This window comes from Dioscorea cayenensis, chromosome 18, assembly GCF_009730915.1.
Source record: "Dioscorea cayenensis subsp. rotundata cultivar TDr96_F1 chromosome 18, TDr96_F1_v2_PseudoChromosome.rev07_lg8_w22 25.fasta, whole genome shotgun sequence".
Taxonomy (NCBI): Eukaryota; Viridiplantae; Streptophyta; class Magnoliopsida; order Dioscoreales; family Dioscoreaceae; genus Dioscorea; species Dioscorea cayenensis.
The window spans coordinates 20,306,324-20,319,357 of NC_052488.1; the positions used below are offsets into that span (position 1 = coordinate 20,306,324).

Consider the following 13,034-nt stretch of genomic DNA (forward strand, 5'->3'; position numbering starts at 1 on the left):
GTAAGTTGAGGTTTGAATACGTTGAGAGCGGAAAGAATCAATTTTTTCTTTTAACAATTAAAATGAATGGTTTGTCTATTTGATTATATATATATATATATATAATCAACAAATAAATAGACAAAGTGAGAAGATAGAAACAATTATGATTTTTTTCCCCCTCTTTTACCCAAGGAAAGGATAATAATTATCCAATTTTTTTTTTCAAAGGGCATGCAAGTTAAGAGAAATAAAAACCTTCATATTTATCTCATACACATTGTCTGGTTAAGAGTCTTAAGACAAATCAATTTAGTTGAAAAAATTTAGATTTCAGGTTGATGATTATGAATTTTTCATCACAAATATTTAAAAACTGTAATATTATATAATTAAATAAAAAATTAAAATTAAAATCAATTAATAAATACTTATTTAGTATCAAGTATCAACGACAACTACGCCCTTTGGATTTTAATTATTAAATCACGATCTCTTTTCACTGGTTATTAAATTTTTCATCGTCTCAGAGCTGCTTTCTTTCTTGCGGTTCCTCGATTGAGAGTGAGATGGCGACGAAGCTCCCGGCGATGGTGGTGATGATGATGGCGTTGGTGGTGCTGGCGTCGGTGATGCCCGGACGATCCCTTCGCTTCGATCTTCAGTCGGGGAGCACCAAGTGCATCTCGGAGGACATCAAGATGGACGCCATGGCCGTCGGCAAGTACTCCGTTATCAATCCTTCTGATTCCGGTCCCCTTCCTGAAGCTTATCGAGTCACTGTTAGGGTTCGTGTTTCGTCTTCTTCTTCTTCTTCTATGCCAAATCGATCGGAGAATTGGTGATATTTGGTGTCGGAAAACTTCAAACTTCAGATCTGTTGATTCGGTGATCGTTGCTTGTTTGCAGGTGACCTCGCCGTATGGGAACAACATCCACTTCGGGGACAACGTGGATTCCGGCAACTTTGCGTTCACGTCGGTGGAGGCCGGGGATTACCTTGCTTGTTTCTGGACTCCCGACCACAAGCCTCCTGTTACCGTCACCGTTGACTTCGATTGGAGAACCGGAGTCGCCGCTAAGGATTGGCCCAGCGTCGCCAAGAAGGGTCAGATCGATGTATATTTTCTATTTCCTATCTTCTTTGTTTCGTACTTTCTTTTTTTTTCATTTGGGTTTTTTATTTTTCTTGTCTTAATTCAAAGAAAATCATAGCCAAATTCTATCAAGAAATCTTTTTTCCCCCTTCTATTTGAGAAATTCATATCAATATATCATCAGGACCGCATTTGAAACTTAGCAGTAGAAAACCCTTTTTTTTTAAAAAAAAAAAAAATCACCTTTCAGTGAAATTGCATAGATTTTTTAATAATTTGGAGAAAGCGAAAAAGCTAATGATCCAGTATATAAGGTTTATCTGATGTTTGAAGCGTGGAAAGGTTAGTTTGGAGATATTACTATCCTATTAGATTGAGTGTTGAAAGAAGGCATGGCTTGTTGTGAGACTACTTTAATGGTGAGCAAAAGAGTCTTGTGGTGGTTTCTTTACTATCATGTAAGAACTCTGGAACTGGATATTGGACTGGTATATTATGTAAGTTCTGATTTTATGTTATCGGGAATAGAATTTATGCTGGAGGATGATTAATGAATGAAACTTAACTATGAAACATATAGTTTGGGTCACATAGGTATTCATATGGCAAGAACCTTATTTGTGTAGTGTAGGGAAGTTGCTGTTTGTAGTGGTAAGTTATTCTTTTCAAGATTTAATAGAATAAATCGGTTTGAAGTAAGGTGAATATCATGATGACCTAGAGGTTGGCTCAGTTTCATTGGTGATGCTGGAGTGAGCTATGTAAAAAATCTAAGCCCATCAGCATGAATTTAGCTAGTTCATCACACAGGCCCACTGCCATTTTATCAAATAACACAACTAACGTTGTTTATTTAGCCCCTAGGCACCCATCCGTGCTTGAACTCCTGTCAATGCCCAATTATAAATAGATAAATCACCTACTTGGATTCTATAGAATTTTGTGGGTAATTTACTGAGCAATTGATTGCATTCAGCATGAAAATATTTTATTGTATTTTGTTTTAGTTTCCGATGGAAACAATCATGCTAAGTCCAATTTGTTGTGTCAATTCATTTTGGCTGTTTCTCATTTTTGTTTTATATCCTGTGGACGTTCAATAAACAGGACTTGTGAGCTGTGATTTTATGTAAGTCATACATGAGCGCTTTATGCTGATGTCAGTTTACTTACGTTGATCTTTTAGTCTTGGCATTAATAGAAGAAATCAGCAATGGTGCATATGATTATTTTTTTTTCTTGCTTCTTTTTGCATTGAATAATATTTTCCAGTTGCCAATCATACTCAATCAATAATCTAATCACAAATGCTGTCATTATTCTCAACACAGAAAGTATTGTTGCCTTAGAAGATGTTTTCCATAATTGCTAGATCACCCAATTTTTCTTCATTGTATGTGAATGGATTTTTTTGTGTTTCTCCTGTAAAATGTTTCTCTTAAAAAGTGCTAGCCTGCTTCAAAGCATTTGTGAATTGTGCATATTTGAGTATGATTAATTATTGCTTAATTTGATTCCATATGTAGTAATTAGGACTTTGTTCTCCGTATCATTCTCTGCCTATACAATATGTATGTGAAATGTTTGCAACCCATGTGGGGGCAAGAACCAAAGAATGTTTTGCTGTGAGAAAGAACCCTTTTCTATTGCAGCAAATGGATGCCTGATTTGGGAAAGCACTTACTAATAACAGAACTTCTGTTTGGAGCACATATCATATTTATCATCATTGCCAATTTCTGCAGGTCATGGAGCTGGAGTTGAAGAAATTGTATGATACTGTCACTTCAATTCATGATGAAATGTTCTATCTTCGTGAAAGGTAAATTAATTTAATATCCGAAAAGTTAATCAAGTTCTACCACCATCTTGACAAAGATAACATGCTAGTAACCAACTCATAAAATTCATTCTAATTTAACAATAGAAGGATACCTTTGTGTGTTTGTGCTAGAGAGATTCTCTGTGAATTCCATTCTGCTGAATTAGTTATTTCATAAGTTCAGCTTTTTCATCACTTTGAAGAGATGTTCATGAACTTCATGATGCTACATTTCAAACTGGTTTCTTTATGTCTTACTATGTAATATGTATTTCAGGGAGGAGCAAATGCAGGACATGAACAGAGCAACGAACTCAAGGATGGCATGGTTGAGCTTTCTTTCCCTTGCTGTATGTTTATCAGTTGCAGGCTTGCAGCTATGGCATTTGAAGACCTTCTTTGAGAGGAAGAAACTTCTCTAAACTTTGTTCCACAATGAACTTCATTTTCTGAAATATTTACATCATATCAGATTAAATAGGAGCCATCGGACTTATAACTTGTAGACTTGAGGGAGAGATTGATCATAGTAATCTGTTCTCTATACCTTGTCTGATTTCTTTTCAATGTTCTTCTTTAGGGCTTTTTTTAGTTTTTGGTTTTTGGTAAGCGAAAGATATTAATTAACAATTCATTTGCTTGGTCATATCTTTTTAACCTGATTTTATATTTACATCTGACCTGAGCTTTCTTTTCTTTTGCTTCTAGATTTTGGTTAGATCTTGAGCTTGAACTTGAATTTTCAACAGAAATAATTGTGATGAAATTGATGTTCTTTATGCCTGTTACTTTTGTGCAGCTGCATTTTACCTGTACATTAACTGCTAATTAATTTTATTCTCTTCAATCTAGTTTGGCATGAAAGTAGCCGTTTTTATAAAATATAATTAAATTTAAAATAATTATTTAAATAATATTAAACTAGTAATACGTGATAAAAAATCAAGATAAAAAATATTTATTTTAATTTATATATTAACTAAATCAAAACAGCGTCAACCACCAATTTATTTGGCAATGACAGGACAAAGTATACAAGCAATCTGGAACCTGTATTCCTGCTGGATGCAATCAATATGATTTAAAAAAATAAAAAAAAACAGATGGATGACTCAGCTCAACAAAGCAATCAGAATTTACTCACAATTTTTCAAATACATAAATATTTTGTCCTGAAATGAAAATAACCCAAACAGTGTATAGTTCAGATAAGATAACCTATATATCCATTCCCATTGTGAGCACAAGGCCTGTGTTTATAATTTACTGCAATAATACCAGATCACCGGAGTTATTACTCTGGGCTCTGACAAACACCCTTGACATGGTTTAAAAGCAATCACCATCCACAATAATAGAATTCAAATTTTGCTTGAGGGCATCTAATTACTTCCAGAACAATTTGCATCAATGATCAACCTTTGTATTTTCCAGTAGACTCAGAAAAAGCTCAACCATGAGGCAGAAATACCGGTGAGGTACAGAAACATATCTACAGGGAAAGAACCTGATCAGAGCTTAAATTACTGTGGGAAGATGTGCCAATGATGATCAGGTGAAACCGCCTCCTTGATTTTCTCAAGCTTCTTGAGAATATCTATAAAAGAAGGCCTCTGCGCCATGTCAGCAGACCAGCATTCAACCGTCAATCTGGACCATCCGAAAAGTAGGAGTACAATCAGAGTTAAACTGGAGAAGGATGCATGGTTACAGACTTACAGGCAAAGGATGTGATATTCAACTTATAGTGAAATTGACCGAGACACTAAGGTAGTGTGGCGAGCTCAGTGTTGATGTATATACTTGTACTTACTCTTTCAATTCCAGAAGGTACCCTTTCGCACGAAATGTTGGACGATGGCCTTCTGCAACATACTTTGCAGCTTCATAAGGTTCATAGTTTGACATAGGAGGATCTCCTTCAAGCATCTGCAGATTGTGGAACAACAGTAATTAGAGGTTGAAGAAAAAAATGTTAAACCCATTCTAAATGGCCAATGAACTGCTGATGAGAAAAACAAGTGTACCTCATATAATATCATTGCAAAAGAGAATACATCAACTTTCTTATCATACTTCCTATGCTTGAATACCTCAGGAGCCATATATCGGTCTTCCATCTCAGAAAACAGCCTAAAATTAATTCTCAGGGCAAAGATCTGACTTTGTTAATATGAAACAAATTTAATACTCACAGCTCCCAGTTTCTCCAGTCATTTTGTACACATCATGAGAATTCTGGACTCTGATCAGCTTGCTTAGTCCAAAGTCTCCAACCTTTAAATGGTCCGCATTGGAGTTCACCAAAAGAACATTCCTGAAGGCATTGAGTGAGCTTCAGAATTGTTCTTAAAAGCACTCATCGAGTGTTATCAGATGAACTAACCTTGGTTTTAGATCACGGTGAATTATGACATTTGGTTCGTTGTGAAGATATGCCATGCCCCTGTGCAATCATTAAAACTGTAAATGACAACACACTAATCTGCCATCACCCATATGCCACAAGTTAAGACTAAATTCTTGGCATCTAACTAAAACGTAATTGCCAGAAGAAAAAAACTAGTTGGCTAATACTTATCAGGCAAAGAGCTATGAACACTTTAGGATTTCTAAACATGGTCAGTGACTTTATCCGCTTTATCCACTATATGTCAAGTATGGAAAAAAGGATAAAAGATAAGGAAAGGAAAAATGCAGCACGCGAAGAAGCATCTATCTCATAGTTACCATAGTGGCTGTTATATGACTTGCACTCTAAGAAAAAAAAACCCTACATTGCAAATTTTAAAGGTTATAAGAAACCATTGAAGTGCATTAACAATGTAACACGATACCATATGCTTTGTCAACATAGATAATCGAGAAATTGCTATTTCAGTTATCACTTGAGGAAATTGCTTCGAATGAACATAAGCAAGGCAAATCTGGGACTCAGGATATAAAAAAGGAAGAAGCACAACACCAATTTCACATGAAAGCAAAGCAAATGCCTTTTCTGATGAGAGTAAAAATATACACTGAAACAGGATTAAAGGAGCCCGAATTCCATGCCAAATTTATATGAATGCAGAAAACAAACTCAAAATGTGAACAACAGGGTTGCTCAACAATCCACACTATCTCAAACAATGCAATTCTTTAGTTAGCATCTACACAGTGCAATGAAAGTAAATTCATAGAAATGCCAAGAATCTCCATTAAGTTAATGAATCAGTCTTACCAAATTACAGCCACGCTCTCCTAAAACCAAAGGAAATTACATAAACATGCACTACACAGTACAAGAAAAATAAATCCATAGAATGAACAGGTCACCATTGTTCGCTCTACAATAATGTTCAGGATCCCCTATAACTAGATCAATCAGAGTTGTAAAGGGATAATAATAATAATTACCTGGCAATATCCAATGCAAAATTAACAGCGGTTGCTGGACTGAGAGCACCCTTTTCCTTGAGATATTGATGGAGATCACCCTGATAAGGAATGAAATGTAGCAATTTAGAGAAGTTCAGTTCTTCCATAAGAACTTTTATGTTAGCCAATATGAAACTTTGCTTGAGATATAATTCTCATTTATACCCCTCTTAAAAATTCTGTGACTAGCATCAAAGGTTTCCTCTCGGTAACTGCTCCAAGAAATTGGACTATATTCGGATGGCGTAGCTTCACTAGCAAATTCACCTCGTGCCTAAAGTCTTGACTGAATTCAATAGTACAAGAACAAGAGGAGTAAGAAGGGCTGATACTATCAATTAAGAACACATCACATTAAGACCAAAAGCAGTGGTGAAAACATGCATTTTTCTGATGGACTTAAACAAAGAATGCATTCTCGCCAAGTAATTGCTTCTCTCAATAAAACCATTTGTGAGACCAAATTGCATATCTATATATAATACAAAAGATATGCTTACGTCACCAATCTATCATCTGAGAGTGATGGAAGAATACGTTTTACAGCAACTGGTGTTCCACGCCAATAGGCTATTAATATTTCACCAAATGAACCCTACAAAAACGAAGAGAGAACATAATTAAATTCAAATAAATTAATAACTTGCAAAACACCCCAGAGATTTAGTTGTAGATTAATGCCTCTCTCATTCCTATTTATTCTGAGGCACCCTTCAAAATCATTCCATGCATCAAGATTACAATGTTTAGACCATTCCTTTGTACTTGACCCCTTCTACAGTTCTACTAGCTATAACAGCTCATTATTCTGCCATAGTCAACTAGAATTTGATTGTTTGTACATAGCAAATAACTGACCTTTCCAATAACGGTTGAGGTTGAGAAATCCAACTCAGATGGGTCAATTTCCCAGTCACACTTGTTGGGAAGAGGGGGTGGAACTGCCTTTTGGTTCGAAATGACTACCATTTTGTCCCTGTGTTCCATACAAACAGATGATTATTCCCTCCCTTACCAAACAATATGAGGTCTGATAAAATTGAATGATTAGTATGGTTTAGCCTAAAGATCATTATTATAACAAAAAAAAAAGGAAAAAGGCCAGCATGTCTCTAACCATGAACAGGAACTAGACAATAAGGAGTGAAAGCTAAAGGTGGCTTAAGGAAATATAACAGGAAATACTATAAAAAGTAACAAAGCGATGCTGCAATTAACTGATGCTAAAGATATAATGGGCCATAGTAATGCATACTAGTTTGTTTTATAAACCGAATATAAATATCATGAAAATATATATAATGTTCATCTCATATTTCAGAGTCAGAACGGACCAAATGGTATTTCCCAAGGCTGGTGCAACTATAGTTCACCTTTGTAAATACAAGCATACAAGAACTGCCTATGCTCTCATGGCCATGCGCATTACTTAGTTTTATAAAACATTTCCAAGATGCCACTCATAAACACTAAAAAACTATTCGTGGTCATGGGCAACACTTAATTTTTTTAAATATTTCCAAGGTACCACTCATAAGTGAAGAGAAACTATTTGTATAGTGCTGATACGACCTTGCGCAAGGATGAGATCATTCCTATCATTAAAAACAAATAAAAAAAATTATAGGCATAATTATATACAATTTCAAGACATGTATTAGAAAACAATTCACCATGGCATATATGCACGCAGGAAAAATACTTCAGAAATTAGTAAGCCACAAGTGCCCAACATGAATACGGCCAAATTCTCTTATTGGCAGCATTCAACATCTACGAAAGCCGGCATTGCTGGTACTGAACAATCTTATCTACAAGGTGAGGAAACTTACAAAAGACAAACCACCATAAGATTTCAATAGCTCAATCATACTGTGCTTTTTGGCTCCTTCTGCATCTGCCAATGGCTGTCAAAAAAAATACCCTAGTCAATACCATGTGTAACATAAATGAAATTTACAATCTCTTTAATCTAAACAAACCAGAAATAGAAAAAAAAAAAATCTTCTTATAAACGCTATGCAGATTTGACCAAAACAGAATATCAAACATCAAGTCAAGTGTATGGCTATCGGAACTACAAACTGATTTGGGGACTAAAAGCTTTTAACTGCAAGATGTATTCTCCTCTTGATTAAAAAGACAATGTCCTCTGAGAATCTGTAAAATTCAACCCAGACCGTACAGGCTAAGACATGAATTAGGATTGAGAGACAAACTACTTACATCTTCTTCCACCTGATTAAAAGGAGTCCTTCATAAGTTCTCCAATCTTGATCTAAACCATACACAAGGAAAAAATTTTTAATGGTGAAGCTATTCCTTTACCCTGCCATCAAGCCAAACTTGTTACATCTGTGCATCAGCTTTCAGGTCAATTCCCTGATTGCAAATGTAATTCTATCATTAAAGGTTTAGATATTATAGATACTGGCACTAGAATATCACAGTTAAGTCTAACCATGATGTGTTCTGATTTAGTAATTGATTCAGCTATAAAGCTAGATCATTAGCAATGACTAATGCATTTAGGAAACAAAAATCATAGCTTATGATGAAGTAGATTTGATGAAATAGGAGCAATGGCATCCAAGATTTCATATAAAACTATTCAAGATACAGTTTCCCCCTGGCATGTTTCCATTTGAATCAAAAGAAGGGAGTCCACCTTCTCTTACATATGAGATTGAGCCATGGTTTTAGTTGCATTTAAAAAAATCATCCAACAAAACAAAGCTAGGTACTTAAAACTATGACAGTTGCACTAACATCAGCTGCCAATTATAATGAACAATCACAATTAGGCTCATGCGACGGGATCAACCATTCGCCTATAAAATTTCTCAGATTTCAATCATCAATGTGCTCCATACTAAAAGGAAATCAAACAGAGAAGGCCAAAGAGACACACCGTATTCTTCCAGCGGTCCTGGGCGTTGACATTGGCACCGAACTCAAGAAGGCACTTGGCGACATCGATCCACCCATGAAGCGAGGCGACATGGAGAGGGGTTCGGTTATCGTAGTCATGAGCATTGACAAGGCCAGGGTCCTCCTCAAGGAGCTTCCGGACGGCGGCAGCGTCATTCTGGTGGGTATGCCAGAGAATCAGAGACGTCCGGCTAACCCTAGCTTTCTCCTTCTGCTTGCTCGCCGTCGGTGCCTGCGAGGAGGAGCCACTGCCCAATTCCTCACCGCCGGGAGCTTGATCCCCCTCCTTCCCACTCATCTCGATTCAGCGATGGTTTGTGGGGAGCTTCTTCTCTCGATCTGGATCCCAGATGATGCTTGCTGGCGCAAAGCTTCTCCCTTCTTCTTCGAGGTATCAACTGGCAGCCATTGATGGATCTCTCTCGCTCTCTCGCTCTCTCTCTCTCTCTCTCTCTCTCTCTCTCTCTCCGCGTCACTGGACTTTTTCGAAGATGCGAAGAAGGAGGAGGTGTGGTTATTATGGAGAATTGTTCTCAGTTTTCAGTTCTCCGTTTTCGTTTTCGTTTTCTGTGAAGAATAAAAAATGAAAACGAGAAAAACGGAAACGGAAACAAGTCCATCATTGACGGCATTATATATTGATTGGGGGTCATTGTACCAATGACCGTCTCCTATATTATGTCGGCTTAAGCCTTTTTTAATACTTTTTCTTTATATTTTCAGTAATAATTTTTTTATTTTTTTATTTAAAATTTGTGATTAAAATTTTTAAAATTTGTACTTACTATTATTTAAATCTTTTTTATTTGAAAGTTGATGCTAAATAAAGAGTTCGTGGTCTGCAGTATTTGTCTCATTATGAAAAACTTGTAAAATATTTAATAAATTTCGAGTTTAAATTTTACTAAATGTAATAGTAATAATTGATTTTTGATTGTGAATACAAATTTACTATTTAAACTCTGTGTCACCGGTGATGATACATAAACTAGATAATTCATTTTAGATTTGTGCGTATGCACTTAGAAAAAAAATGATATTCTTATATCTTAATTCAAAAATAAAAGGTATTAAAAAGAAAGAAAAAAAAAAACATGAACATAGATTCCTTCCTTTTCATTTGTATTTTTATTCAAAAATATCTTACTCCCTCCGTTTCTTTTTATATGTCATAAACCTATGTTTCTTTTTATCTGTTATTTTTAAACATTAAGAAGCATTTATTATTTTTTTTTCAAAATTATCCTAACACTCAATTTCAATTCTCTTCTTGAAATTTAATATGAGAGATAAATGTGAAAAATATAAATCAGAGGTAATTTTGAAAAGATAACTAATTTTTTATTAAATTATGTGAAATAACTAATTTTTGAGGTACGTGAGATTCGGTTATTCACAAAAGATAAAAAAGAATGGAGGGAGTATATAATTTGGGAAAAAAATTAATTTTGATGATATTTTGTTTGATTTCCAAATTTTTAAAGGTTGATACTCCTTTTTTAAATATAAAAAATTAAAAATTAAAAAGCATGAACATATTCTCCACTCCATTTGCATCTGTTCAGAGGCATTGACCCACGAAAGGTGGGTTGGAGAAGATATTTTAGCATGTATTAAATCATTTTTATTTAAAAAATATTATTATTATTTTGGTAAATTTAATTTACTTCTTGCATCCAATTCAATGCCAAGGCAGACAAATAATTGATGATAAGTGCATGAGTTTCTATGGGTAATTGATTTTGCTCCAAATTATTTTGGCGCTAAAATTGCTAGTTTTTTAATTAATAATAAAAAATAGGGAAAAAAGTAATTTAGGATGAAGAATTATATTCAATTTTTTTAATTTTAATAAAATTATGTCGGCATTATATATATATATATATACTCGCACACACATTTATAATGAATATTTCACCCCTTTTTGCCTAACAATTTAGCTTTAAGCAACTAATATCCAAAATATCTTAATTTGAGTAGTTTAATAGTCAGAACTTAAAAGCTTTTTTCAAATGTATATATATAAATGTGGGACAAATTAAGTGTTAGCGACAAGCATACATGAAAAGTTGAACTTTATGACACTTATGCCCATTCGTTCTATATAAGTTGGGGGATTTAAACCCACCTTTTTAATGAGATGAAAACCTTATATAAAAGATCTGATGCCGATAAATCAAACGAGTCATTGGTGTATACATATCTATATATATTAGAAAAATATTAATATGAGTTTCAACAACCACATGGATTGTTACTTGAATAGTGAATGGGCAAATCCATGATCAAATCCTATAATTGATAATACTATTGTAGTATTGTGCAAGACACTGTAGAAATAACGCAGCAGTATATTCATTCATTGTTTATTACGTCCTTCTGTGAGAGGATGTCGTTTCCCTCCTCTCTAGATTGTATAGCAGAGGAATTTATTAGTTTAATTTGGTTCTTAAAAATTTTTTTGAGCTTGCATGTAGTAGGATTCTAATCACTTTAGCTAATTAATAAATCTCTAAGCGATTAAATCACTATAATTAGTGCACCATCATATCTATTTATCTTTTGACAACTCTCTTCTAGAGTAGGGTTTGCCGTCTGTCTAAAAAAATAATAATAATAATAATAATATAAATTTTCTTTTACAAGCAACATAAATATAATATTAATAGGATATGATTTGGCTGTGTGAGACATTTTTTTAAAAAAAGGAAGATAGATAAAAAAGGATGAGGGTGCAACCATTCCTTACGAATCAGAGATGTAGGGTTTTGCATGATGGATGGAGATTTTTTTGTGCTTGTTTCCATTGGAATAAGAACTACATAAACTACATAGCACTTTTGAAGTTGTGTTGTTGGAGAAGGATTCTCTGTGTTCCATAAAATGACATTTCAAGAGAATTTGGCATCAACTTGCTCCATGGGTGTTGTTGAAGCTAGTGTCCATATTTCTTTGGCAGAAGGGCATTCAACAAAGGCATACAAGGTGGACTCCATTTCAATATTACACATGAAGCAACATGTCTCTTGGATGATGTTAAGATATATAGTTGAGGGTTATTTTATTTTGTTAAATCATTGTAGTTCAGTTTGGTCAAATATCATTTTGATCACTGAATTTTAATTTATTTTAAAATACTCACTAAAATTACTAATCATTTTATCGCAAGATCACCCGATGAATTAGTATCTTCATTAGTTGACGTAGAGGTCTCCACCTGTGCATTGACTGGGCTTTTTTCCAACTTCTATGTCAGCTTTAATGAAGATGTTAATCCATCGGGTGACCTACTGATGAAATATTAATAATTTTAATAAGCATTTCGAAACAAATTAAAATTCAATGATCAAAATAATATTTAACCAAAGTTCAGGGATTTACGAAAAAAACTGATAGTTAAAATTAGTGCAAGTGATATCTTTACAAGCGCGCCAAGAAAATTATGAACTATTAGTGGAATTGATAAGCTCCAACAATCACATCAAATGTTGAATGGGGGTGTTCAATATAGATGGATGAAGCTTCAATGCAAGCCAATAGCCACTCTTCACTGAGTATTGTCTAGATTCTGTGAGTTGCCATCCAATTTGATCAAACTATGAGAAGGCCTAAACAAACAAAATTTAATTTCAATTCAAGAATGAAATGGACCTACTTAATTGGAGAAGAAAAAAAGAAGGCCAAAATTATTGAACGAAAGTTTGGCGAACCATGCAATAATGTCATCAAGTGAGCAGTTCACCCTTTGACTTGATGGGGAAAAACTTTTGAAAAAGGTGCCATGC

The 13,034-nt window shown here is 34.5% G+C and overlaps 2 protein-coding genes across 2 annotated transcripts; one reads left to right on the plus strand and one right to left on the minus strand.

Moving 5' to 3' along the window:
* The first annotated feature begins 548 nt into the window (after positions 1–548).
* On the plus strand, positions 549–3,444 carry LOC120281631 (transmembrane emp24 domain-containing protein p24delta9-like). Its single transcript, XM_039288320.1, has 4 exons — positions 549–767; positions 889–1,098; positions 2,822–2,898; positions 3,176–3,444. The coding sequence occupies exons 1-4, from the start codon at positions 549–551 to the stop codon at positions 3,318–3,320; spliced, it is 651 nt and encodes a 216-aa protein (XP_039144254.1). The 3' UTR covers positions 3,321–3,444.
* A 562-nt stretch (positions 3,445–4,006) lies between these two features.
* On the minus strand, positions 4,007–9,830 carry LOC120282299 (integrin-linked protein kinase 1). Its single transcript, XM_039289078.1, is given in 12 exon segments — positions 4,007–4,548; positions 4,712–4,827; positions 4,926–5,011; positions 5,094–5,215; positions 5,285–5,344; positions 6,298–6,377; positions 6,484–6,604; positions 6,819–6,913; positions 7,177–7,266; positions 7,268–7,294; positions 8,151–8,225; positions 9,230–9,830. Coding segments are annotated over 12 exon segments (1,317 nt in total). The 5' UTR covers positions 9,548–9,830; the 3' UTR covers positions 4,007–4,421.
* Between the last annotated feature and the right edge of the window lie 3,204 nt (positions 9,831–13,034).

What these genes read in the sequence shown, in the direction of transcription:
- LOC120281631 (XM_039288320.1), top strand. Translation starts at nt 549, where the DNA reads ATGGCGACGAAGCTCCCGGCGATGGTGGTGATGATGATGGCGTTGGTG. An exon ending in CTTATCGAGTCACTGTTAGG is followed by an intron (nt 768 to 888) that starts GTTCGTGTTTCG and finishes GCTTGTTTGCAG; the next exon opens with GTGACCTCGCCGTATGGGAA. An exon ending in CCAAGAAGGGTCAGATCGAT is followed by an intron (nt 1,099 to 2,821) that starts GTATATTTTCTA and finishes CAATTTCTGCAG; the next exon opens with GTCATGGAGCTGGAGTTGAA.